General features: G+C 39.7%; 1 protein-coding gene across 3 annotated transcripts in view; it reads left to right on the forward strand.

Annotated features, from left to right (window-relative positions):
* Window positions 1–6,672: 6,672 nt before the first annotated feature.
* The window catches only part of nrg3b (neuregulin 3b), a 170,044-nt gene continuing 151,298 nt past the window's right edge, over window positions 6,673–25,418 (forward strand). For 2 of the 3 annotated variants that reach the window (XM_051915129.1, XM_051915130.1), the window contains exon 1: window positions 6,673–8,711. In XM_051915129.1, the coding sequence (XP_051771089.1) occupies window positions 7,868–8,711 (844 nt within the window). In that variant the 5' untranslated portion in view covers window positions 6,673–7,867. The remainder of the gene's footprint in view (window positions 8,712–25,418) is intronic. The other variant, XM_051915131.1, reaches the window with a different exon arrangement.

Raw genomic sequence — 25,418 nt, forward strand, 5'->3', positions numbered from 1 at the left:
CAGTGATTGGGATCGCGTATCAACCCGCTACACTGCTGAAATCAAGTGACTTTGGCGCGCCGAACCACTGATTTGATTCGTAAAGCTCTGAAGCTTCATGAAGCAGTGTTTTGAAATCGGCCATCATTAGATATTGTTAAAAAGTTATTTTGTTTTTTTTGGCGCACAAAAAATATTCTTGTCGCTTTATAATATTAAGGTAGAACCACTGTACTCACATTAACTGATTTAAATATGTTTTTAGTACCACTGCTGTCTATGCAGGCCTCGCTGAGCCATCGGATTTAATCAGAAATACCTTAATTTGTGTTCCGAAGATGAACAAAGGTCTTAGGGGTGGAGAATGACATGAGGGTGAGTAATAATGACATTATTTTCATTTTTTGGTGAACTAACCCTTTAAGTACAATTTACCTTGATCTTCAAATTCAAAAAGGTTTTCACCCCCCAGTCTTAAAGGGACTTTGGTATGTGGCTGCGTCTGTCTTAGCAACCACTCTTAGCCATGTAAACATATGTTTGTTTTCAATTGATTTTATTCATTGAAGCTTTAGCTTACTGCATTATGTAGAAGAGTATTGTGAGAGAGATATTGAGTGTATTGCCTGCATTCAGATTTAGCATTTTTCTTCAGGTCAGTCCTATGTTCATAATAAAAAATCCATTTGAATGTCCGCTGCGTTCTTGTCCTTTTAACATTTAATGGGTTTTCCCGTGCCCTGCTGACACTGACAGTGCTAGTCAAAGCATTTGTCATTTGCATCTTGTTCCGTTTTCACAACAAGTTTCAATATAAAAGTCTTTGCGACTGAGTGACTAGCTCATAAAGACAATCTTTGCCGCCATCTAATGGCGTAATAATGTAACTTCTGTTGCTGTTCACGGTCAGGGACTACTTTTTCCAGTGGAAGGAAGGCTTTTAATGATTTTACTTCATGAAAGTTGCATTGATACATATTTTTGGCTTTAATATTTGTATTGTGTGGTAACCGTTTTATAAAAGCAATAAGCCCCGTGAAGCCGTGGTTTACAGTGAATTTATAACAGCTAAGGGGCGTTGTTAGGCACGACGCGGAGCAGAGCTTCACGGGGCTTATTGCTTTAATCTATAATTTCTTTTTTTGACTTTTGCTTGCTTTTATGTTTCATTGCTCCTTGTTTATGTTTTGCTGTTCCTTTTTTATGTTTTTATATTTTGAAGCATTTTGAGATGCATTTTATGTGTGAAAGGTGTAATACAGGTCACTTTTTATTATTATTTTATTATTTCCCAGCCTGGGCATTTTAAACCTTGTGCATTATGTTGTATTTACAATTTCTAAAGCTTTTACAAAGCTTTTCTCACCAGTGTGCTACAGAAAATGCATTCTGTTTTCTGGTGTGTATATGGAATTGTGTGGGTATGTGTGAATGTGGGTGGATCTCAGTCCAGTCTCAAGTGCAATGGCAAAAAAGACTCTTCCCTTTGAACAGACGGAATCTCTTCCAATCTCCTAAATGCAATTATGTTATTCTGGCAAGGCTCATAGTAAACGATGGATCCGGTTCAATTTAAGGTCAACTGCACCCAAAGATTAAGAAATGACCAGTAAGAAAACGATTACTCCATTGCACAGACTAATAAGACATTAACCCAACAAAGCAGTGCCTTTCTTTTAATGACACAGTCTCTTTCATTTTATTATCAGTGGGTTCAATAATTCTCTTATGAGACCTGTTTGCTATTTAAATCCATGCGGTAACTCACAAATAAATGTTTAGATGTATACTGACAGTCCTGTCATTTACAATGTCTATTCCAGTGGTATGAGTTTCATTTGCTCTGCAGAGGAAAAGAGATCCAATACATTGAGAATATTGTGCTCATGATGTTACACAGTCCATGTCCCTTTTACTGAGGCCCAATATCATTCAGTATTATGCTGTGAACAATATTTTTCCATCTCCAAAATGATGCTGAGTGAAGAATTTCTGTGTTCTTGAATGTGTTATTGACATGACATCCAGTGTTGAAGATGATGGCATGTCTTATATAAGGTGTAAGTATTTGCATCCTCCGCGCAAGGAATTGCACCGCTGGTGGTATCTTGTTCTCATCTGATGTACTTGCTTTTCTCTTCTTCTCTCATTCTCCCCCTGTCAATCACTCGTTTGTTTCCCTTGGTTCTCCGGTTGACAAACAAAGGCATCCAAGTGCCCTGTTTTCTTAGTTTCACACCATGTTCTCCCTCATCCTCACCTATCTTATTAGAAGGAGGTCCTATGTGAGGTCACCGCACATTTAATTGTCCCTGCTTCTGCAGAGACATCCTCCTCTGTCAATCAAGTGCTGTCAGAGCGTAAAAGTGTCCAAATCCACCCCAGGTCACACTCGCGGTGGGTGTGCGTTCACAGTCTAGAGCCCCCCAGAGGAATAGGTTTTTATAAAGGTTGTATTGATTGTTTGCAGAGGGATCTGCTTGAATGAGGGCTTTAACCTTCTTCTGTATTGTGTGGCAAGTGATCTGTGTTTGTGTGGTTACGTGTGTGTGTTCAGTATTTTGTGATTATGAAATTTCGTAGGGTGGCAATGTGTCATGAGGTGTGTTTTGACATGTAAAAAAGTCATGGTTTCTGTTCTCTAAATTAATACGGAGATGCTTCATTTTCAGTCTAGCTACTGTCTCTATTGTTTGTGGTTCTCAATAGGATGACACTGCAGAGAAGGGAGGTTTTTCTTCGGTATTGCAGGTTAATTTGCAGATACTTCATTGTAGAATGCATTTAAGCAAATAATATATCTGGGTGCCGTGACAATAACCTCATGATTGTTTCTGCTCTCTACAGTTTCCCAAAGCAGCTTTGACGAAATAAAAAACAAAATACTGTGTTTCAACAAGCTGAAAGAAGCTTTCTTTGCACAACACTTGAAAATGCAAGTAAGGTGTTTTACTTCCACTGTTAAAGTTAAATTTCCATCACTGATATTAGATGTGAAATAACATTTTTGGTGACAACATCATTTTGTGCATTCCATAGTCCTTTGTAGATAAAACCTTTTTATATATATAATTTTACCTTGTAATTTCAATCTTAACTTGATCCTCCAATGAAAATGACAGACTTCGTGGCGTATGCTGCACTTCTGCAATCATTTAAGGCCTGTTCATACCCACATGAATGTTTGGCACAAAAATTTGGTTCGATTTTTGCATGCAATTTGTCTGTTTAGACCAATGCGTTAAAAACGGCAGACAGACTGAATGAAAATGCAGTTTCATTCTCTGACAGTAGGTGGTGCTTAAAGAAAAACAGAAATATAATATACAGTATATGTATAAAAATTTGCATAGATTTCTTCCTTAAAGTGTGCGTACACACAAAAGCCAGATTTTGTATGCCAGAACCTGTGCAAAATTCCCTTTAGAAATCCTAATCTGCAGAAGATTGTGTGTAAATTCCCACCATCTTCTCACAATGCCTAGTTTTATGCATATCCTCATCCGTATATAATTTCCATATGTATATTTTAATCCATGTGATAGCCTACTGCTGTGTTTGAAGGTACAGGACACTAGGACAATATGAGATACGTGGACTGTAAATACTGTTTGTGCAGTCACATTACACGGCTAAAATTTGAGTATCCTTATCTTCTTTAAAATAAAAAATTTAAAATATCCGTAAAACAAAACACATTTGCCAAAAATTTTTGCAGAGAAGAATTATTCTCATTATTCCTATTGGCAACTGTAATTTTTTTAGTAACTGTAACGAAATTTTTAACCCACTTTGTATTGTTGGTACTAATATATGTAAAACTCATTCACCATGTGACCTGGACCAAGAAATTCCCATGTATTTGTCACCAAAAGTCTTTTTATAGCTCTAGGGCTTTCATGAAAAAATATTCCACATTTTTGTATCCCCGCCTACGGACAGTCAGATCGACAGGGTTAAGGATTAACAAAACAATTATTTGTCTAAATACTTTGTCTAAACAGCATTATGATAAAAATGGAACACTATGGCAACAGCTTTATAACCTGTACACAGAACTGACAGAGCGGTAGTTTCTTTCTCTTACGTTTAGCCTAAAATCCATCTATAACACTGTGTTCGTAGTCATCCCGTTTGAAATGAGACTACAAACACAGAGGTTTTTCCCATTTTCTGTTTGGGTTGATACCATTATGAAAAAAAGTTTGCTACGAAGTATTTCCTATAAAGCAAGGCACTATTTGACTCTGGTCAAGTGTATCCATAGCAGACTGGTGGGAGTGGCCTTGGAAGGCAACATTCCCAGCACATTATGGGTGTTGAATATTTCCTAGCTATTTTGAAAAAGGAAGACAACAGCCTTTTTTTCCTCTGTTTTCTCAGGTTAAGTTTTAACGATTTCATTTTTTTTTTTTTTTCACCTTTATACTGCATAGGCATCCAGGTTTTATTGAAAGCCCATTTTGCCACCAGTGAAATACCCTTTAAACTTGAAATTCACATGCAAATATAAAATATAATGCTATTATTGCTATTATTATTTTGTAATTTTTTTTTAATCTTATTTGCATTTGATTCTGAGATATTGTGGAAACTAAATTTAACTAGAGGAGGGGCCAGGGGTGGAGCTTGCCCTTTTGGTATGTGGTCGTATTTGGTAAACTATGCTGCAGAGTGGAAATAGATGGAAAGTGACTGGATGTTGGATAAAGTTATTCCTGTCAGTGTTTCAGGCTGGGTAGATTCTTCCCACAAAAACATCAGACTTTACCCACTGAGTGTCCTGGTTTGAGACTTTAAAATCAAGTCTCCCTACTTTGGCACCAAGACTGTATGTCCCTATCTGTCTTCCAGAAGCCTCTCCTCATGCAGTCCCTCAAGCACTCAGGGGTGTGTCTGAGAGACGGGCGTCTGTAGGGGATTTGAACTACTTTACATGTGCTTCTCTTTCTCTTCAACTACTGCAGGATTTAATACTGCAGCAAATCTTTCTTTCTTTTTTCCTTCCATTGTTCATTCATTCCTTTCTTTCTTTCTTTCTTTCTCTCCATTGTTCGTTTATTCCTTTCTTTCTTCTCTTTTCTGCTTTCCTTTCTTTCTTTCCTTTCTTTCCCTCTTTATTTTCTTCCCTTTCATTCCTTACATCTTAATTTCTTTCGTTTTTATTAGGGATGCACCGATACTAGTATCGGTATCGGGCCGATACCAAGCTCATGTACTTGTACTCGTACTTCGTAAAATACCCCCGATACCAAAGACCGATACCTCACATGACATAACTGACAGAATTTTCCGTGCACAGAGACACCGACGGCAGCAGCAGAAACAATGTCAGCCTCAGAGGTGTGGAAATACTTCAAAATTAATCATGACAACCCACACATTGCGAACTGCATGCTTTCAATCACAATTCGTTATCAATTAGTGAAGGCGGGATAGGCGGAATCGCGCTGAATGACACAGACCAGAAGCACGCTCTCTCTCTCTCTCTCTCTCTCTCGCACGCGCTCTCTCTCTTTCTTGCGCGCGATCCCAGTTCTCTCAGACAGCACGCGATCAGTTCTCCTTGCGCCTGAATGGTCAAATGCACACATAGTTGTCAAAATGTCCATCGTGTGGAGTATCTCACGTAAATACAGCCGGTTATGGCTTAAGTGGACGTAAACATTTGGGTGAAAACAGGATATGTGTCAGTATCCATGGATTCGGTCTTAAAGGGACCGTAGCCTATATTTGTCATTAATGTTAATAAAACAACAAAATATGTTAAATAAATTTATACATGGTAAATAAACCTACTGTATCTGAAAAACAAGTTTATTTTAATTTGTTGTATTGTTTGTAATTTGTTTGTAAATTTCTTTTTATATAACAACAATTATATATATATATATATAATATATATATATATATATATTGGTAATTATGCCCTTTGAAGGTTTATGCACTGCACTGTGAAATTTTTGTTCAAGTTTGTGACAAGCACATACAAATTATTACTTTTTTGATTAGAGTAATAATAAAGAAGCTGTCCTACATTCATTATGTGTTGTGCTTGGAAAACTGCAACATCAACCAAAAAAAAAAAAAGAGAGAAATTAATAAATGTATAGGCATCGGTATCGGCAAGTACTAGAAAAAAAAGTATCGGTACTCGTACTCGGTCCTTAAAAAATGGTAACGGTGCATCCCTAGTTTTTATGTCCTTTCCTTTCCCTCTGCCTCCCTCACTTTCTTTCCTTCATTCCTTTCTTCCTTCCTTCCTTCCTTCCTTCCTTCTTATATTTTCTTTCCTCTTCCTCCCCTCTTTTTCTCCCCTTGTTCCTTCCTTCTCTATTTCCTTCCCTCAGTCCCTCCCTCCTTCCGTTCCCCTTTCTTTCCCTTATTTCTTTCTTTCTTCCTTCCTGTTTTCTTTCCCTTGTTCCTTTCCTTTCCTGAACTTCCTTCCATTCTTCATTCTTTTTCTTCAAAACCCTCCTTGCTCTTCCATGTCTGGTCACAAACAAGCTGAAGTATAGTCATTGGGCAGTTCATGTTTGTCAATCTGGACATAAGCAGTCAACAAAGATGGAAGGGCCAGGAAGGGAAAAGAGTGGCTGCTTCAGAAATTTATAACTAGCATCATTCACACACCCCCCACCCCTCTCTGAGACACACACACCAGAAAACACACATGCAGACACACTCACTGCAGCCTCTAAGAAAAGCAGCCGCATCAGTTTTCAGAGCAGCGCTCTCTCCTTTTCCCCCCTCCCTTCTCTATCTCACTCTCTCCCAGTCTCATGCTCACCCACTCACTCTCCCTCCTTTTCTGCTTTCTCTCCATCGCGCATTCTATCGCTCTCTCTCTTGTTTCCGCTCTCTCTCCCTCTGCTTGCTTCTCTCACACTCCGTGTGCCTGTGTTTCTGCCAAGGTCTGAGTCTTTCAGTGTGGGAATGTAGCAAGCTCAGAGACAGGACTGCCTTTGAATTCTGGTGCAATGACGGATGCAGGGCAGAGGCTCGGATGTGCACTGACAGAACGGGAGAACTAAGGGCAGGGATTGGGAAAAGGATCTGATGGATTTAACCCTAGCAGTCGTCTCTGCCTGATCACAGTACATCATTCTCCCCCGCTCCGCTGTTTGCTCCTGTGGGGTGGATTACCGGCTGCCTGTGACCACTGATGCACCGCTGTAGAGACTAGAGGGAAGATCCAAGCTGTGTAGCCAGAGACGAAGTGCCGTGTCAGGGGAGAGAGAGAGCTGTCCCTTGAGTGGAGCTGTGCTTCTGCCGCTACCTGAGCTTCTCCACACACTCAGACACTCGCACACACATACAGAGGCAGGGCTGCGCCAGCCGCGACGACCGATGCGTTAATGCAGCTGTGAGAAAAGATCTGCAGCAGGGAGCTGCCCTCGCTCAAACACTCACGGATTTACAAGGAAAATTTGACTACGGGCAGAACACCCGACGGATCCGCAAAACTTAATTTTTGTTCTATTTTTCGTCGCTATATATGGAGCATCTTGGGAATTACCTTCGGTTCTACGGAAGCTGAACTAAACAGAGGCTTGTTCCCAAAACCCACTCTTCTCCCAAACCCAGTCCTGTTTAGTTCCTTATTGAGTGTGTGTGTGTATGTGTGCGTGTGTACGTGACTATTGGTGTCTTTGGGCTTTAAGGTTTGTTTACTGTATTGTATAGAATTTATATATTTATGTATTCATATATAGATGTATATAGGCTGATGTTTGCTGTTCTATTCATGTGAGTAGTCAGTATTGCATGTATCTGTAGCTGTGGAAGAGTGTTAAATGAATATTAATGAGATGCCCAGTTTTGGCTCCCTCCCTAGCCCCCTCCGCTGCTTGCACTACTTCCTGGCTGGGCCCTGAACCCCAGAAGCATGAGTGAGAGAACGGCACTAGGGGCCACCATGGAGACCATGACCCTGGAAGAGCCCGGGGCTGAACAAGCCTCTCCCCGGGCCCCAGGGCCCCTCCGTTGTGGCCCCTGTGCGGTGTGGCCCCGCCAGCAGACCTGGCTTTGTGTTGTGCCCCTGCTGATGGGCTTTGTGGGCCTGGGCCTTAGCCTGATGCTTCTAAAATGGATTGTGGTGGGCTCAGTGCAGGATTACGTCCCGACTGACCTGGTGGACGCCAATCGCATCGGACAGGACCCCATTTTCCTATCTAAACCCAGTGCTCTGCCGAAGGGCTCAGACGGCTCCACGTCTACCACTTCCACCACACCCTCAGTGGCTCCGGGTTCAGCGACCCGAGCAGCTGAGGGCACAGGTACAGTTCAAAGGACTCGAATTGGGCAGTCCTCAAACCACACGGCCAGTAGCAGTAGCAGCAGTGGAGGCGGCAACGGGGTGTTAGGGGGAGCTCCACACCTGCATAACCGAGTAGGAACGCGAGTGGCCAACACCACCACCGCCACCCGGGCCACCAATCCTGTCCCACCGGGAGCAAAGGAGGTCACCCCTCGCAGCACCACTGTCCGAAAACCCAACGGGGAGGTTGGGAGCAGAAACGCATCGCCTTCTGCACGGGCTGGGCCACCGAGTACGACCACCACGAGCACGACAACCATGACGAGTACGACGAGCCCAACCACCACCCAAGCGGCCCAACCGACCTCCACCCTTGCATCCCCTTCCAAGCCCAGTCCACGCTGGAACCATGGACGCTCCTCCAAGGGCCCTTCTACCAAGCCTACTCGCCCACACCATCGCTTCAGGACACGTAAGTGCCATCTTCTAAACATTTAGATATGTGCACATGTATGAATGTGGATGTGCAGATATGCTCGTGTGCGTAAGATTGCCCCACTGTCTGTGATAACATGATTTCATGAAACACCTTTTTTAGCCATATAGCCACATTGTTTGTTCAGGCCTCATTATTTTTATTTCCTCTAATAAAATCCCTTCCCAAATTCATGTGCATCAAGATAGATACATATTCCAGCTCTCTTCTCTGCATTACAAAAGAGGCAGTCAAGCAGTCTAATAGTGTTCGTGCTTGCTGCTGAGTTCATTAGTTCTGCATGTTAATGAGGGAGCACATAGGCGACTGTTTTTCATCTGTCTTTATCCTCTCTATATCATGTGGACTAAGATCTGCCCACTTGCTCTGTTTGTTTCATATCAATTTTCAAGAATAATGACTCCCAGTGTTGCAGCTTCCGTTTTTTCCCCCAAAAGCATAAGCATGTTCGCCCATTTAAAGCAGGTCTATTGTTAGAGATTTGCCTGATCTAAAGCAGATGCTCAAGGTGAGAGGAGGAGAGACGGATAGAAGGCAAAAGAGGAAGTGTAGTGCTGGAGAAGGTGCTGGCTGCTCTCGTCCTGTCAGTGGAGATCAGGTCTTAGGGTGGAGATTCCATTTAGATAAGTAAAGATATGAGTACTGCAGTAGGTTTGGTAGGTAGACTTGAGGCACTGGATACACGCTAAGACACTCACGCAGGGAGTGTACACACACACACACTAGAGAGAACTGAAGAAAGAGATATGAGAGCACTGCAAATGGGAAATAGTATTTACATTGTAATCTGTGTTTGTATGTCTCCTTGTATGTCCTCATACATCTGTATTGTAACACCGTCAATACCAGTGTTAGGGTTGCTGTTTTGAAATTATAGCTGTAAGGCTACAAGCTACTCATAATTCAGTCAAGCTCTAGTAGTTTGCTACATTGAGGCTACTTATCAGGCTGCTTATTCTTTTGAATGCATACCTATTATATAGGTTATTTATATATTTTATAATTTAATTAACCTTATTTGTCTGGAACGAAAACAGTGGGGTTTTTTGAATGAGCAATGTCAATTAGACTTACTATAATAATGCTAACAGTACAGTAAGACTGTAATACTGGGAAATATTATTTCAATTATTGCAGCTGTCTTCTTTTTAAATATATTTTAAAACATAATTTATTCATGTGATGGCAAAGCTGAATTTTCAGTCTTCAATGCCACATGATCCTTTTAGAAATCATTATAATATGTTCATTTGGTGCATTTCTTTTGATCATTTTAATGCTTCCTTGCTGAATAAAATTAATTTCTTAAATATTTTATTGACTCCAAATTTGTAAATACAGTATATCTAATTTATAGAATTGAAACAGAAACAAAGTAATGAACAGCATAATTTAATTAAATATTCTACTATAAATGGAACTCTAAAATGCAGCATAGGAATTCAAACTGCTGAGTTTTTTTTTTCTTTTCTTTTTTTTTCTCCAGTCTGTTCATTCACATGAACCCTGAACAAAATAGTTTAGTAAAAGGAACATTTGCAATGCTACATATGAGATATGCATATCAGGAGGGAGCATGTTTGATTGTTCCAAAGTTTTTTTCACACTACATGGTACTCATTGGAAAAACTAGCTTGTTACTGGGAAAGCTATGCTAATTTGAAAGAAGCCGATCTGTTGTCACACTACTGAGTTAGTGAGTTTGAGTTAGTTACTCTATAACATTGCTCAATTCATTCATAAATACTAAAAGAATGTGCTATCCAAACAAAATACAGGCTTGTTTTCAACAACTGCAAAATATTTTGTTTTACTAGGGAATGGGGAATTAGCATTAGTCTGCATGCTAATTTGATGTACTTCTGTAATCAAATCTGCAATATTGTTTATTTATAAAGCAAGGTGGTAAAAACAGGCCATCAATTTTGTGTGTCAGCACCAATTAGCCAGCATGGAGTTTGAATGTTATCCAGTCTTGGGACTTTAAACAGCCCCGAACAATGAGAAGACAATTACAGAGGTAACTTAAATGACATTTCACATTACTGCTCCCACTTCTTCCTTGATAATCGTATCTTGGAGATCACGGAGAGGTTTATAGCATATACAAATCTAAGCAGTGAACCCTGGTTTGTGTTTTTTATAAGGAAAACAAATCAAGATCTGCATCTTTATGCCCCTGGGTGACATTCGCATGGCTGAGTTTTATTGGGGGGGGGAATTATTATATATATATATATATATATATATATATATATATATATATATATATATATATATATATATATTTTTTTCTTTCTTTCTTTCGTTATTTGTGAACTGGATCCAGCACCCTAGTCAACAGTGAGAACATGGCAAACTGCTTGTATAAAGAGAAGCTTATGTATAATTTAATACCACACATTCTCTCTTTCACAGTGCAGTGAATTTTCTCTTGAGCTGAAAGTGCCCTGGGGCGAATACTGATAAGGAAGGGGTGAGGGGCAAAAGAAGGCCCTGACTCTAGGGCCAGAGAAGGACGAGAAACCATGCTTTTGGCCAGGGTTCTTGCAGACCACATGGCTGTCTTTTTCTTTTATTAATACTTTGACAATTTCTGTGCCAGGGTCATTGCTAAAATTCACAGGACCTGGGAAAAGTTTTTATGGGTGGGCTCCTTTCGCAGTTTATATACCTAATAAAGCAGTGTTTCAAAAATGATGGGTCCTGACACAAAAATGCAAATATTAAAATGCCTAATGAAAAAAAACAAACAAACAAATTATATATTAGTTTGGGTTAGGAACAATTCTCTTATGCTCACCAAGGCTGCATTTCTTTGATTAAAAAATACAATAAAAACATGAATATTGTGAAATATTATTACAATTTAAACTGTAATTTATTCCTGTGATGACACCTCTGAATTATCAGCAGCCATTACTCCAATCTTCAGTGTCACATGATCCTTCAGAGGTTATTTCAATATGCTGATTTGGTGTTCAGGAAAAAACTACTTATTCTACTTAATATCACATGAATTCTTATTGAAAACAGTTGTGGTGCATAATATTGTTGTGAAAACCGTGATCCATTTTTCCCCCCTCAGGATTTTTTGATGAATAGAAGTTCAAAAGCACAGAATTTAGTCTTAATATAATATGTTTATATACAGTAGGTTAATCCATCCTTGCCGAATTAAAGTAAATAAAGCTGAGTGTGTATATGTTTTATTAGCATTTTTTTAAAAATAAATATTAATATTATATTTAATTCAATATTTAACTTGAAGAAAAACTCATTACAGGCTGCATACATTCATGACAATGTACCTGCTTTTCCTGCACGATAACAGTGGACAGAACGCATAGGTCTATATGACACATTGGAATTTCTTTATATATTGAGAAATATGAGATGGATGGAGAACAGATTTGGTTCTTGGAATAGATCTGCATCAAGTAAGGGAGGTGTTATTGTTGGGCCAAGCTGTTTTATGAACAGAATTGGCAACTGGAAAAAGAGTAGTGGACTGCAAGTTGGATTTTGAATGTGCGATATTGTGTCGGGTAATGCATCACTGTATAATATAATACAAGCCCGTTCCGCCCCTGCTTGGACTTTCTCTCTGAGGATCGTCTGAGAAGGAACATGATGAAATGCACTGGTAGCGGCCATGTGCAAACGCATTCATCTTTACGACTGCAAAATGATCTCATGTTTTGGTGGGACTAGTATGGTAATGCACCGGGAGAGAGTATGTTGTATATTCCATAGGAGTCCAATTGAATAAGCGATACACTAACATCATTTTAAAATCGGCCCAATGAGAGTGCATCTCTCATTCATATCTGTATTATAATCCCATTGTTCTAAAGGATGACATGCAGCCGTCCATTAGCCGCAGCTCTGAAACCTGAGCCGCTCATCTTCTTCCCTGCCTTCTGACTCCATTTCTTTCACCCTGATGCACATTACATTTCCTACTCTAATATTATCCTTTATACTCTCCTCCTCCTCCTCCTCCTTTTCCTTATTTCCTTTTCCCTCGCCCTCATTGTCTTCATGCCTGAGTTTCCTGTATGTGTTATGTTTGTCTCTGTGTCCTATCTATGTTTGGGGTTGATTTGGCTCAGGGGCCAAGCCTCATTACTTCCTGTGTAAGGAGGCAGTGGGCGGCTGGCACTCTAAATGCAGCTGGCTATCTGCCTTTGGGGGGCGGGGATGCTTCTTCACTGACACATCATTGTGATTCCACGCACACCTTCCGCGGCACAGTCGGAAGCCGGCGTGGTTGAGCGGATTTTGTCAGGTATGAAAGCGCAGCCGCATCAGAGAGAGACACCGAGAACATGTCAGGCTAAAGCCTGGGGAAAAACATAGCCAGTAAATCACATTCTAGCTGCTAAAATAGAGGGCTCGAGCTCTGACGTGGTGATTAATATTTTTGACGTGCTAACACATAGCATGCACTCAAGTACGCATACGCCACAACCCCTGCAGCTCCTGTGGGGAAGGTGCACCATAAAATCATACACATGGATTAAAGACAGAAATCCATTTAGCGCCGTCTCATGGGAGGTCAGTGAGGCTTTTGCCCGGGCCAAGAGGAGCGTAGTTCCAGCTGCTGCTACCACACTGCTCTCCCCAGATACCAGCAACAGGATAGCCACGTGATGCTAGACCACCAATCACAACCTTAGAGGCTCAGAGAGTGAGAGACGAACTTCTCACTCCACCTGATGTTTCCCAGGCCGTTCTAAAATGAAGTACCATACTTGGTCGCTTTTATCTTGCAGATTAGCTGACTTTTATCGGCGAAAAGTGACGTGACATTTTCAGCAGACTTCCAAGTTGTCCTCATGGTCTTTGTGTAACTGTGCACTTACAGACAGTTCTCCCCGGAACGGCCTTGTTTGTTAGTGACATTTTAGTGCGCCGTAAGCGCCGGGTTCTCTCCTCTGTCTGGAGAGAGGGTGAGATTAATGCGCCCCCATGTGTACTTGTGGTAAGTGGCAGTGAAGGCCATCTTAGGCTTCTTTAATGTCACTGGGTGATTTATGTGGACAAAATGTCCGCTAGGAAGCCAAGAGTTTGTCGCAGAGTAGGCTGAAATATTAATGCACAGAAAGAGAAACATGTAGAACACATGTGGCGGGAAGTGTAAATAATTGATGGCATCTTTTTTTAAAAGTGCTGGGGATGTCCCATTCCGAGCACTGGGAAATAGAGTCATGTGTGCATGTTTTTTTCACCGCAACATAGTCTTTCAACGCAGGTGAAAACCAAACCGATATGATACCCTTTTACCCATTTACTGTGATGTTGAGGCAGCCAGAACTACTCATAACCTATAGTAATACACAGATAAATAGGAATTACAAAGTGATCCAGTGCAGCAAAAAACTGTGTTTTAAGGAAGTGAATGTGAATTGAATTATTGGTAATGGCGCACTCAAGATTTTGACTTTTTTTGCTGGTCAAGGCTGATTTGGTGGCCAAACCAGAGGTGTTTCTAGCATCTTGTCAGTACTGGGGCACAAGCCCCCCATCAAATTATTATTATTTTTTTTTTATGTAGTTATGGATATATGGATAACTTGTCATTGCCTGGCTGGAGTAGAGAGTTGTTCACAAGCTACACACTCAATAAAGAGCTGCTTCAACATTGACTACACTGGATTTTAAATATAAACCACATCCAGTGTTTTTTTTTTTAAGTATCCATAACTATTTCAGTTTGAGAAATGGCTGCAAACGATTCAGTGCCTCATTGAACTGTCCAAATGAATCAATCTGAATTACAAACAATTTCAGACCTTTTGCAAACCTCTTTGGCTTTGTCCCAAATGGCACACTTTATATGCACTTTCAGTCTTGCGGACTTACAATGGCTGCCATGTGCGCATGTTAAGCCCAGGAGACCGTAGGGTGTCCCATATGTCATTTTAGGTGTCAGAAGGGCTCCCTTTGCAATCGATATGCGCCCTCGATGCACACTTTTGCCGAGCCCGCACTGTTGCAAAGCTCCGCAGCAGACTTAAAAGTGGCGTTACGTCACGAAAGTGCAGACTCGTAGGAAGATCACGAGTGTTTAGGGTGCCATTTGGGACAGGGCCTTTGTCCGATGTTTGACCAATTAGACCAATAGTGATTCACTTGTGAATCTATCATTGCCAGTCCTGACGGCTGATAGAAAACACATGACTTGATTTCTGAAATGTTATCAAGGAAATTAATTCTCAAGTTTTTATTATAATCTCTATTCTCAGAAAAGGATTTATCAGTAATATTTCAACGGGGTCATGCCCCAGTAAAAAGGCAATGCCCCTTTTCAAACCTGTACTTTTTTCTGTAAAATCACTAAAGGAGGTTTTTTTAAAGAAGGTCCTAGTTGCTTTCAAGCTTCAAATAAGCATAATAAAGTGGTCCGTATGACTTTTAGCGCTTTATACCAAGCCTTCTGAAGCCATACTATAGCTTTGTGAAAGAAAAGGACCTCTTGTTCTTTGGTCTCTTATTGCCTTCTTACCACCTACCCATTCGTTCATAGGCTGAAACTCACATCTTGTTCTATAACAAGATATGACATGACATTATTGCATACTGCTGTGGCAGAGTAAAGGGGATTACAGTTCAGTTATTGCATATCCTCTGTATTGAATTACGCAAGTTATCAGCTCGCCTCTGAATGGATAGATAAGCATAGATGGAAGTGACATTTGGGCTTTTCTGCACCTGGTACATTGGAATGCTTATAAGAGGCTAAAGTACTTAGAGAATAATAGTACTGTATGTTTTTGTTGATGGAGACTCCATTTTAACACTTCTCCCAAGCTAGTGTTGGCAACACTGGCCTGTGGGGAGAGCAGGTGCTGTTTAATGACTGCATTGAGATGCTTTAAAGGCTTGCCCTGGTGTGCTGAATCATCCACCTGGAATGGAGAAATGGCTTGAAAAATTATGAAATAATCATTTAAAAACATTGTTACGTAGTATAGTTTATATGACGACAATTACAAATCATTTTAATATAATTTTAACAAAATAAGTGATCATACAAAATGCATGTTATTTTTTTTAGTACTGTCCTGAGTAAGATATTTTACATAAAAGATGTTTACATGTAGTCCACAAGACAAAAAAAATAGCTGAATTTATTAAAATAACCCCGTTCAAACATTCTGAGCAGTTAAACTGCCCAATATTCTTCTGAAAAATCCTCCAGGTCCTGCAAATTCTTCAGTTTTCAAGGATTTTTTTTTTGCATATTTGAACCCTTTCCAGCAGTGACTGTATGATTTTGAGATCCATCTTTTCACACTGAGGACAACTGAGGGACTCAAACACAACTATTAAAAAAGGTTCAAACATTCGTTGATGCTCCAGAAGGAAATATGATGCATTAAGAGCAGGGGGGTGAGAACTTTTGAACAGGATGAAGATGTCCAAATTTTTCTTATTTTGTTGAAATATCTTTTTTTTTTTTTTTTTTCTTTTTTTTTTTTCATTTAGTACTGCTCTTCGGAAGCAACAAAAGATACTTGCATGTTTCCCGGAAGACAAATTAAGTACAATTTACCTTGAAAACTGAAGAATCTGCAGGACCTGGAGGATTTTTCTGAAGAACATTGGGCAATTTAACTGTTCAGGACAAACAAGGGACTCATGAACAACCATCACAAAAAAACCCAAAAAAAAAACAGGATCATCCAGGTATCCACTCACAGTATTAAGAACCAATGGTTCCCAAACTTTTGAACAGGGTTATTTTAATAAATTCAGCTATTTTTTTTGTCTTGTGGACTATATGTAAACATCTTTTATGTAAAATATCTCACTCAGGACAGTACTAAATAAAAAATAACATGCATTTTATATGATCTCTCTTATTTTTCCACAGATTCTGCAAGGGGTTCCCATACTTTTTCATGCAACTAGTCTTGCATTCTTTGACTTTCATTTTCAAAATTTGATCTCATTTTGATCTTTGTCTATTTTAACTGAATAGTATAAATTGCTCAAAAAGTGCTATCAAAAGGTAAATCAAAATGTTTTAGCAAAGATTTATTTGCTCATTTTGACAGGTTCAGAATGTTGCATTTTGACAAATTTGTAGATGATCTGCTGATGCAGCAGTGAAATAAGTTGGTCTTTGTTGTAACCTTGTGTATTTGTCTGTTAAAGCAAAAAGCTATTTTTAAAGAAAAGTCAATCACAAACAGCCACATCCCCCTCCCCCAATATCATTTTCATGGTGAAAGGATTATACAAACAAATGATCAAAACCGAGCATCTCTGGAGAAGTGGCACATTTGTTGTCTTTTATAACAATCTTTTATAAGCATCTGGAGAAGTGGTACATTTTGTTGTCTCTTTTCCTAACATGTGCGGTAACTTTACTTGTCAGTTACTCATTTGTTTGATAAAGTCACCTTTCTTATAAAACAATTATTTTGTGTTGTGATGTGAAATGCATTGTATTAATTGTAATGGATCCTACATCAGTCCTACTCTAACTGTTATGAACCCCCAATTTGACATGTTGTCCTCTAGAATCATCCACATTTTCACCCCATCTGTGACTGTGACAGCCATTAATATTGTTCTGTAAATGGGCTCATTTGCTCTTTGTGCCCCTTTTCCAGTTATTCTGCACTGAAAACCTCAAAAGGTCTTGCTTACAACAAATTACACATCATTTCTGACTTCGGTCTAAATCAAAAAGGGCACAAGGAACGTTTTCATCAAATGCTTTCAGACTTTATTAATGAAGCAGAATATATTTCCCTGTGTGCCTCATTTGTGTATAATTTAAATAAAAATATGAGGCCGGTAATACTGAGCGTTAATTTATGAATAGGCCTAATTGAAATAAGCTTGAAGAATGATTTTAAAAGCAACCTACAGACCATGAGTGCTAAAAAACATTTTCTTTTCTTTTCTTAGGTGAAAATGAAATGGATTCTGAATGCATCAGAAATTGAGACTGTAAACTTTATAATTAGAAAATGGTTATTATTGCTACATGATACACATTGTTTGGAAAATGAGCTGAGCGTATGTTTATGTTTAGAAAATGGAGCGAGTAGCTTTGTTTTTTCATGTATTTGCAGGGATTTGTATTCTGTGTATATATACAGTATGTGTGTGAATGAGTGTGTGTGGCCGGCAAAAGTGAGCAGAGCCATCCAGAGCAGTAGTGTTGGTCTCATTGGTGTAATCCTGGCATGGTAAAAGCTTCGGAGGGATCATGTAAACGACTCCAATCTCAATGCTGTGCTCACCCCCAAACTCTGGCTCTTCTCTAGTCTCCCATCTTCCATGTTTATCTCCCTTCCTCATTCCCTTATGTTTCCCAGTAACGATCCGTGACCCTGGTGCGCCGCGTTGTGCCCCAAAACAAACTTTGCACATCTACTGAATAATGAGAGGGAGAAATGCGGGGGAATCTCAGGGACTCATTGACTCGAGCTACACGAAGTGCTTCTCAACCTGTCAGGCAACAGTGTGAATTATAAAAAAGGATGCTCTGCTGAGGATCTTCTCTCCACAACATCTCTCGCTTTCCATTTGAAGTGAAATATTAAATCATTGATAGTTGAGTTACACACCAACAATACCAAGCATCTCTTAAAGCACCTGTCACAGGCAGATAGAAAGGAACTCCTGCGTTTGATCTGCTCAGCATGCAACAAAGCACATAAAAATAGCCTGCTGAAAAAAAAAACAAAACAAAACAAAAAAAAACGGGAAGATGCACTTTGACGCCAGCGGTTTTTGGAGTGATGCCTTACTTGCAGTCATTTGCCGAGCATGACATGTAGTTTGTTCCTTTTACCTGAATTGTTGTTCGAATCACACTCAGGTACAAATTCAGGTGTCGGGTACGATTTGTTCTTCCAAGTATGCCAAATATTCCCGGATTTATTCTCTACTGTATTGTTATTTTGCTTTTTTTAGAACAGTCTTTTTTTCTCATCGTGTTCCACATTTGGCCTGCATTTTCCCCAGTCTCTTCGTCTTTGAAAAAAGTAAAGTGAAATGTTTATAGAAAAGGAGTGGCATGGTTTTGGGGTTCTTCTGGCAGCCGTTGTTAATTCGACATGCTTGCTAATCTTTATTGGGTAGTGTGCTGCAGAAATGTCTGCAATTGCATTTGGCTTCGACTGTGGTGTTGACCCAGATGTCGTTACTTAAGAATTTCAGAAGGCAGATTTATTGTGCTGCCATCAGGTTTTTGAAAGTGCCGTATGTGTGTTTTAGGTGGTGCCTATGGACGTGTAGTATATCCAGGTCTCTGTTAGTGTTGTCAAAAGAAATTTTAAAAATGTGATGATACCAGCATTTCCCCCTAGCATTTTGAGTGCTGTTGAGTGGATTCATAAACACCTCTGATTGGCCATTGTGTTCACGCGCTCAACAGATACGTCTGTGATTGGCTCAATGATCAACGCTTCAGAAACATGTTGTAAATAGACATCTATGATGCTCTTCACCAAACACTTGTGTGTACACAGATAAAATTTCAGTTTCTGTTTTCAAACGCTCCCGTGCGTTGATCATTGTAGCCAATCACAGACATATCTGTTGAGCGTGTGAACACAATGGCCAATCAGAGATGTATATGAATCCGCTCAACAGCGCTCAAAATGCTAGGGGGAAATGCTGGTATCATCACATTTATTAAATTTCAGTACCGACTTGGTATCGAAGTTGGTACTTTTGACAACACTAGTCTATTATAGGGGCCAGTTGCATAAACTTAGCCACTATGTCTTAAGAACTAGTTTGACCAGCTAGCAAATTAGACCAATCTACCTTTTTATGTAACTGATTTTAAAACGTTAGGACCAGTCTTTAAGAAAAAAATTATATGACTAACTTAACTAGTCTAAACAGACCACCACAGGTGTATCTAAAGGGTATAGTCCTGGTATTGTCACTGGTAAGAGCAAGAAGCTAACTCGCATACCGACTTGGGCTTGCACGACTAATAATTTTCCAGAAAAGTAGCCAGCTAGTAGGGTATTCACGGGTCAGTGTTTACCTTATGAAACTGACTCATACGCCTTGCAGCATCGGCGGTCTTAGCTGTTTTTGGCAAGTCCATCACTGTGTTTACGGAAAGCGTGTGAGGGGAGAGAATGTCCACGCAGCTGAGATGACGCAGGTGAGAAACAAAAGCGTGCTTCGTCTCTGTTGCCAGATTCGTGCTGCTTGCATTGTCATGCACAAACAGTCATGTCTCAGTCGTGCCATTTCTGTCAGCCACTGCGTGACACATGATTAGCTTCAGGGTGGCTTGTAAGACTTTTTGACATGTTTGTGAAAACTTATATTGAACACAGAGCATCCCAGCTGCCAGTTTGGTTTACTTATAACATATTTGTCTGTCTGTCTCTATCTATCTATCTATCTATCTATCTATCTATCTGTCTGTCTGTCTGTCTGTCTGTCTGTTGTTTTATCATTCTACCTATTGTTCCCTGTCTGTCCTCTATATATATATATATATATATATATATATATATATATATATATATATATATATATATATATATATATATATATATATATATATATATATATATGAAACAAAACCTTGTACATTTTAGGGCTTTTCAGACTGCGCATAACCTCGGGTTATCGTCATTCTAAACACCACTTTTAACCCCAGGTAAAGGAGCGTTTCGCGCTTATTGTAATTTAGATGCGGGGTTAGCACCACTTTCGCGGTGTTAACTCCACATTGCGGTGCCAAACTTGTACAGTGTGAAACGATGTGGTGTTAGAATGTTACAACTAGATGCTTAGCAACAGACAACCAATCACATGCCTTATATTCACAGGCTTTGGGCAGTCATGGAAACACAGCGCGATGTATAAACAGTCGTTTCTGCGTATGATAGGAAAAATGTTAAACGGCGATGGAAAACGTTACAACTGGAGTGAAAACGAGACCGTCATTCTTACCTTTATAGTTAAAAAAATTCACTCTTATTACAGGCAACAATGTGTAATATGAGGACGCGCAATGCTAGAGCCTTTATGTCAACAGGTCACATGCTGCGTTTGTCCAGTCTGTGACACTGACACCGCAAATATGCAGATAAGGAAACGATATCTTATGAATACCCGGGATTAACTGTTAACCCCGGGTATAGTATGAGCAATGTGAAAGTCTGCTTCAATAGATGCAGTGTGTGGATTGAAGAAGATTGCTCCTGCTGTCACCAACTATTGCAACTCAGCTCATGTGATCCAAAATTAGTAGACACAGGCCCAACATGTCGACTCTGGCCGAACTAAATGAGTCCGTGCAACCCCTAATGCTTACAAGTATACCCGGAGTTCATGGAGCACTTAGGCTGTAAAGTTCAAAGACTCCCCTTTTCACCTTGTCAAACATGCACATCTCTGCAAATATTTTGCGGTCCGCTTTCCAGCTCTCTCTCTCTCTCCGTGTCTTGGCTGTTGGCGTGCTGTGCATACAGGCCCTTCAACATTAAATATGAGCACTTTGATCCCAGCGTGGCATACTACTCTGCAGGAATATGATAAGATGTGCTGGAGCATGCCGTCTCAAGTAAAATTAAGGCTAGTGGCCTTTCCCACACCTGTCTTATCTTTCTCTCTGTGTGTGTGTGTGTGTGTGTGTGTGTGTGTCCCGGCTCTCCCCTCTGGAACTCATTCAGCCATCTGGACGGAAGGACTGTTAATGTATCCTTTGTGAGTGGCTCCCCTCCCTCCTTAGTGATGGCAAACATCACAGTGTGTTTGCCATCCATCCTTCCATCCAGCCAGGCCAGTGAGCTTCAGAGGAATAATAAAGATTAAGGAAAGATATAGCTTGAAGATTTGAGAGTCACGGTAAATGGATGGATTTCCCTTTCTGGCCTACAGCCTCTCTTTTTTATTATTATTTTTCCTGTTTAAGAGCACTGCACGTCTCTTCAAGGTGCACCGTGACAGCTATAGATGTGCGTGTGAGATGATGATTTCAGCGTGGCCGTCAGCTACTGAAAGTGTTCTGTGTTATGCTGGTTGTGGCGATTAATGTGTTTTATGTATTTATAAACTATTTGGGTTCAGAAAGTTTTTTTCTGTCTTTGAAAGAAGTCTTTTAGGCTCACCAAAGCTCCATATAGTAAAACAGGAATGTAGTGAAATATTGTTACAATTTGAAATAACCGTTTTCTATTTTTATATATTTTAATATATGTTGATTCTTGTGATGGCAAAGCTGACGGCAAAGTCATTACTCCAGTCATCAGTGTCACGTGATCCTTCAGAAATCATTCTGATATGCTGATGTGGTGCTCAAGAAACATTTTTTCTCATTATTATCAATGTTGAAAACAATTGTGATGCATATTGTTTTTGTGGAAACATTTTTTTTCAGGATTCTTTGATGAATAGAAAGTCTTTACTGTTGCTTTTAATAAATGTAATGCATCTGCTGAATTAAAAAGGTCTTACTGACCTCAAACTGTTGAACGTTTGTGTGTGTGTGTGTATGTATGTATGTATGTATGTATATATATACACATCTCTTCAAGGTGTACAGTGACAGCTATAGATGTATGTGTGAGTTCATGTTTTCAGCATGAGTCTGCTGAGAACAATCTGTGTGACACGGTTGTGGCGAAGGATGATTTTTTTTGTTCTGTCAGGGATCTCAGTTTGTTCTGAGAGCAGCGAAACAGCCTCAAGGCAGTGTGTTTTATAATAGAGCATTGGAGAGGTAAGGGCTCTGATGCCTGCCTCTCAGTGCTCAATGTCAAAGGCCAGGCAGAGACACTTGTTGTGGTAGATTGCTTGAAGATTGGTTAGATTGGCAATACTTTTTGTGTATGACTGTTTGAGGGAGAGAGAGAAAGAGGGAAAGAGAGAGAGAGAGAGGGTTTGTATGTTTGTGAGAGGTGTGCGTTTTACATGTTTGGGTGCAGTGCAGGGAGCGTTTGGTGCTAAATATATTCATGACGTGGGACGGGAACTCTCTGGTTCAGGCAAGCGCGATCTTGCTTCAGGTCAAACCCAGGGCGAACCCATCACAAGCTGGGTGTGCATGGGGAAAAAAATCAGCACTTGGGTTTTGTAATCCACAACAGCTGCGTGGTTTGCGTACTGTTCAAATAATAGTGTGTGCGTGTGTGTGTTTGGGTGGGTGGGTTTTCTAGATTAATTTCATTTGCATTTGAATGTGTGTGCGTGTATGTCGGTGATGCCTGTTTGTCCAGATGTGGCCAGCTGTGGATCTGGTGTCCTAGATAAGCATGTGCTCGACTCCTCCAGGGTTACATCAGTGAGCTCTGCTTTGGACCATAGCTTTGGGCTCTCATTGTCATCTCTCATTACAGATGCAGAGATACACTTCCCACACACGGGAGAGAAGCATGTTCTCTGATTATTAATCAGACAGATATTACAGACAATCTGCTTGTGGTCACAATAAGGCATTTGATTGGGGTAATGAGAAGCACACCTGCAAAGTGCAAACCCAACCTTTGAAGAGTGAAGGTGAAATTTTGCTTGGTTTGCCCTTGCTGACATATGCCGTAACTTACTAACAAAACTACCTATTTGTTTATTGATTGATTTATTTAGGATACATATTATCTGATATTGTATATTTAATTGTTCATATTTATTATTATTATTATTATTATTTTTTTTTTACATTTAGATTACCTTTGACATGCTCTTGAAATCAAAATAAAAAAAAATATTTTTATAATAATTTTTATTATGATTAAAATGTATTATTTTTTATTTTATTTTAAGAGCATGTTCTGTAAATGTAAAAATAAAGGAAACAAGAATTAACAATTAAATATACAATATCAGCTGATATGTATCCTAAATAAATAAAAAAAAATTAGGCTCTTAAAATAAAAACGCAAGTAATTTTATATATTTATTTATTTTGGATGCATGCTGATATTGTATATTTAATTATAATTTATTTATTATTTTATTATAATTGTTCATACTTGTTTACTTTATTTTTACATTCAGACTGTTTGACATGCTCTTAAAATTAAAAATTAAAAAATAAAAACACTAATAATTTTATAACACTTTTAACTGTAATCTTTTAAAAATTAAATCTCAAAATAAATATCCATTTTTTTTGTATTGTTTATTGATAAAATAGTTTGAATTTTTAATTTTGCCCATTCATCATATCTTTATCGTATCTGCAGCATATATATATAACCACCTTCTCACAGTAAAATGCTTTTTTGATTTGTTTTTGCACGGCTCTAAAAAGTGTGAATTTTTAAATATTATTTTAATCATTTAGCAGATGCTTTTATCAAAAAGTACTTACATTAATAAAGGTACACATTTTTCATCAGTTTTTGTATTCACTGAGAGTTGAAAACCGTGACCTTGGCATTGTTAGCGCAGTGCTCTACTGTTTGAGCTACCGAAAGAAAATGCACTTGTATTTTTCCACTCAGCTTGGGATCAGCCAATCAGCATCAAGGCTCTAGAGTGACTAGGCACTTTTATTTGCTTACATGTTAAAAAATGTGTGTTACCCATGAGAAAATATTTAAATATCTGAAATCGCATATACTTACAGTACAGAAGACCTGCGTCAGCTGAGCAACTGTCATTGACATTTGCTTGAAATGCTATCCATACCGAAGCTTTCTCCAGGTATTATAAACCCGCTTGGTAGAGGCAGGTGAGATTCTCCATTTTTGTCCTCTGTCAGGACTGCACAGGACAAACATTGCTCTAAGGGCCTGAGGGAAAGGCAGATTAATGCAACGGGCTTGAATATTTTATATCAAATGTATTAAAGCCTCATACCGCCTCGCTCTTTTTCCATCAGCCTGTAGTCACAGGTCCTGCAGGGTGACTTTGACTCGAGCAGAGGGAGGGATGCCCCATCCCAGGACTCACACTCTTGTTTGTCACATTTTCTTACCACGTTATTTGATCACTCCGCCCTACACGTTGTGTTTGATTTATTTGTGTTTTCAATTTATGATAAGAAATAGCTCCCTGGCAGTGTGTTGTTCTTTGTCATCTCACACTCAGGTTCGTGAGCTGTCTGCGAATGTGCAAAGAAATATTCATCTGTTTTGTTTCAGTGTTATTTCTGACTGTTCTCTCATTCACCTACAGCGGAGGCTTACATCTTGCCTACACAATCGACATGTGTTGAATTTGTGCTATATGATATGTTTGCACCATGCCTGCAGTTTGTAAATCTAGTTTAAGAGGATTAGGCCTGACAGCGTCTGCCTCTGTGAGGTCTGCTTAGCAGCGGATGACGCCTGAATGATGCATGTTGTGAATTTGATGGCACTGTGATACTATGCTGCCTGCTATCGCCCCCTGCTGGCCGGGAGGAACATTTTGGGCTCTTCTGATTGACACTGGGTCCTCTCATAGACAATGAGGCCCGGATCACAAAACGCACTCTCGCACTCATGTGTAATGAGAGCACTTCAGCTCCTGTTGTGCTTGATGCTCCGATTTGACCAGCGATCAGCCTTAGACATAAAGGAATGCCAGAGTCCACATTTCTCTTAGTGCCCAGATCAAAGTGATATCTTCTCTCTAATGCAGTGAATTAAATCTCGGAACACTGTGCACAGCGCACCTTGCCAACGGTAAGGGTGTATTTAAGTCTGGCCACACACTCTCATTCGATCACTGGCTGAGGTGGCAGCTGCTATG

The sequence above is a fragment of the Ctenopharyngodon idella genome, chromosome 12 (genome assembly GCF_019924925.1).
Source record: "Ctenopharyngodon idella isolate HZGC_01 chromosome 12, HZGC01, whole genome shotgun sequence".
NCBI lineage: Eukaryota > Metazoa > Chordata > Actinopteri > Cypriniformes > Xenocyprididae > Ctenopharyngodon > Ctenopharyngodon idella.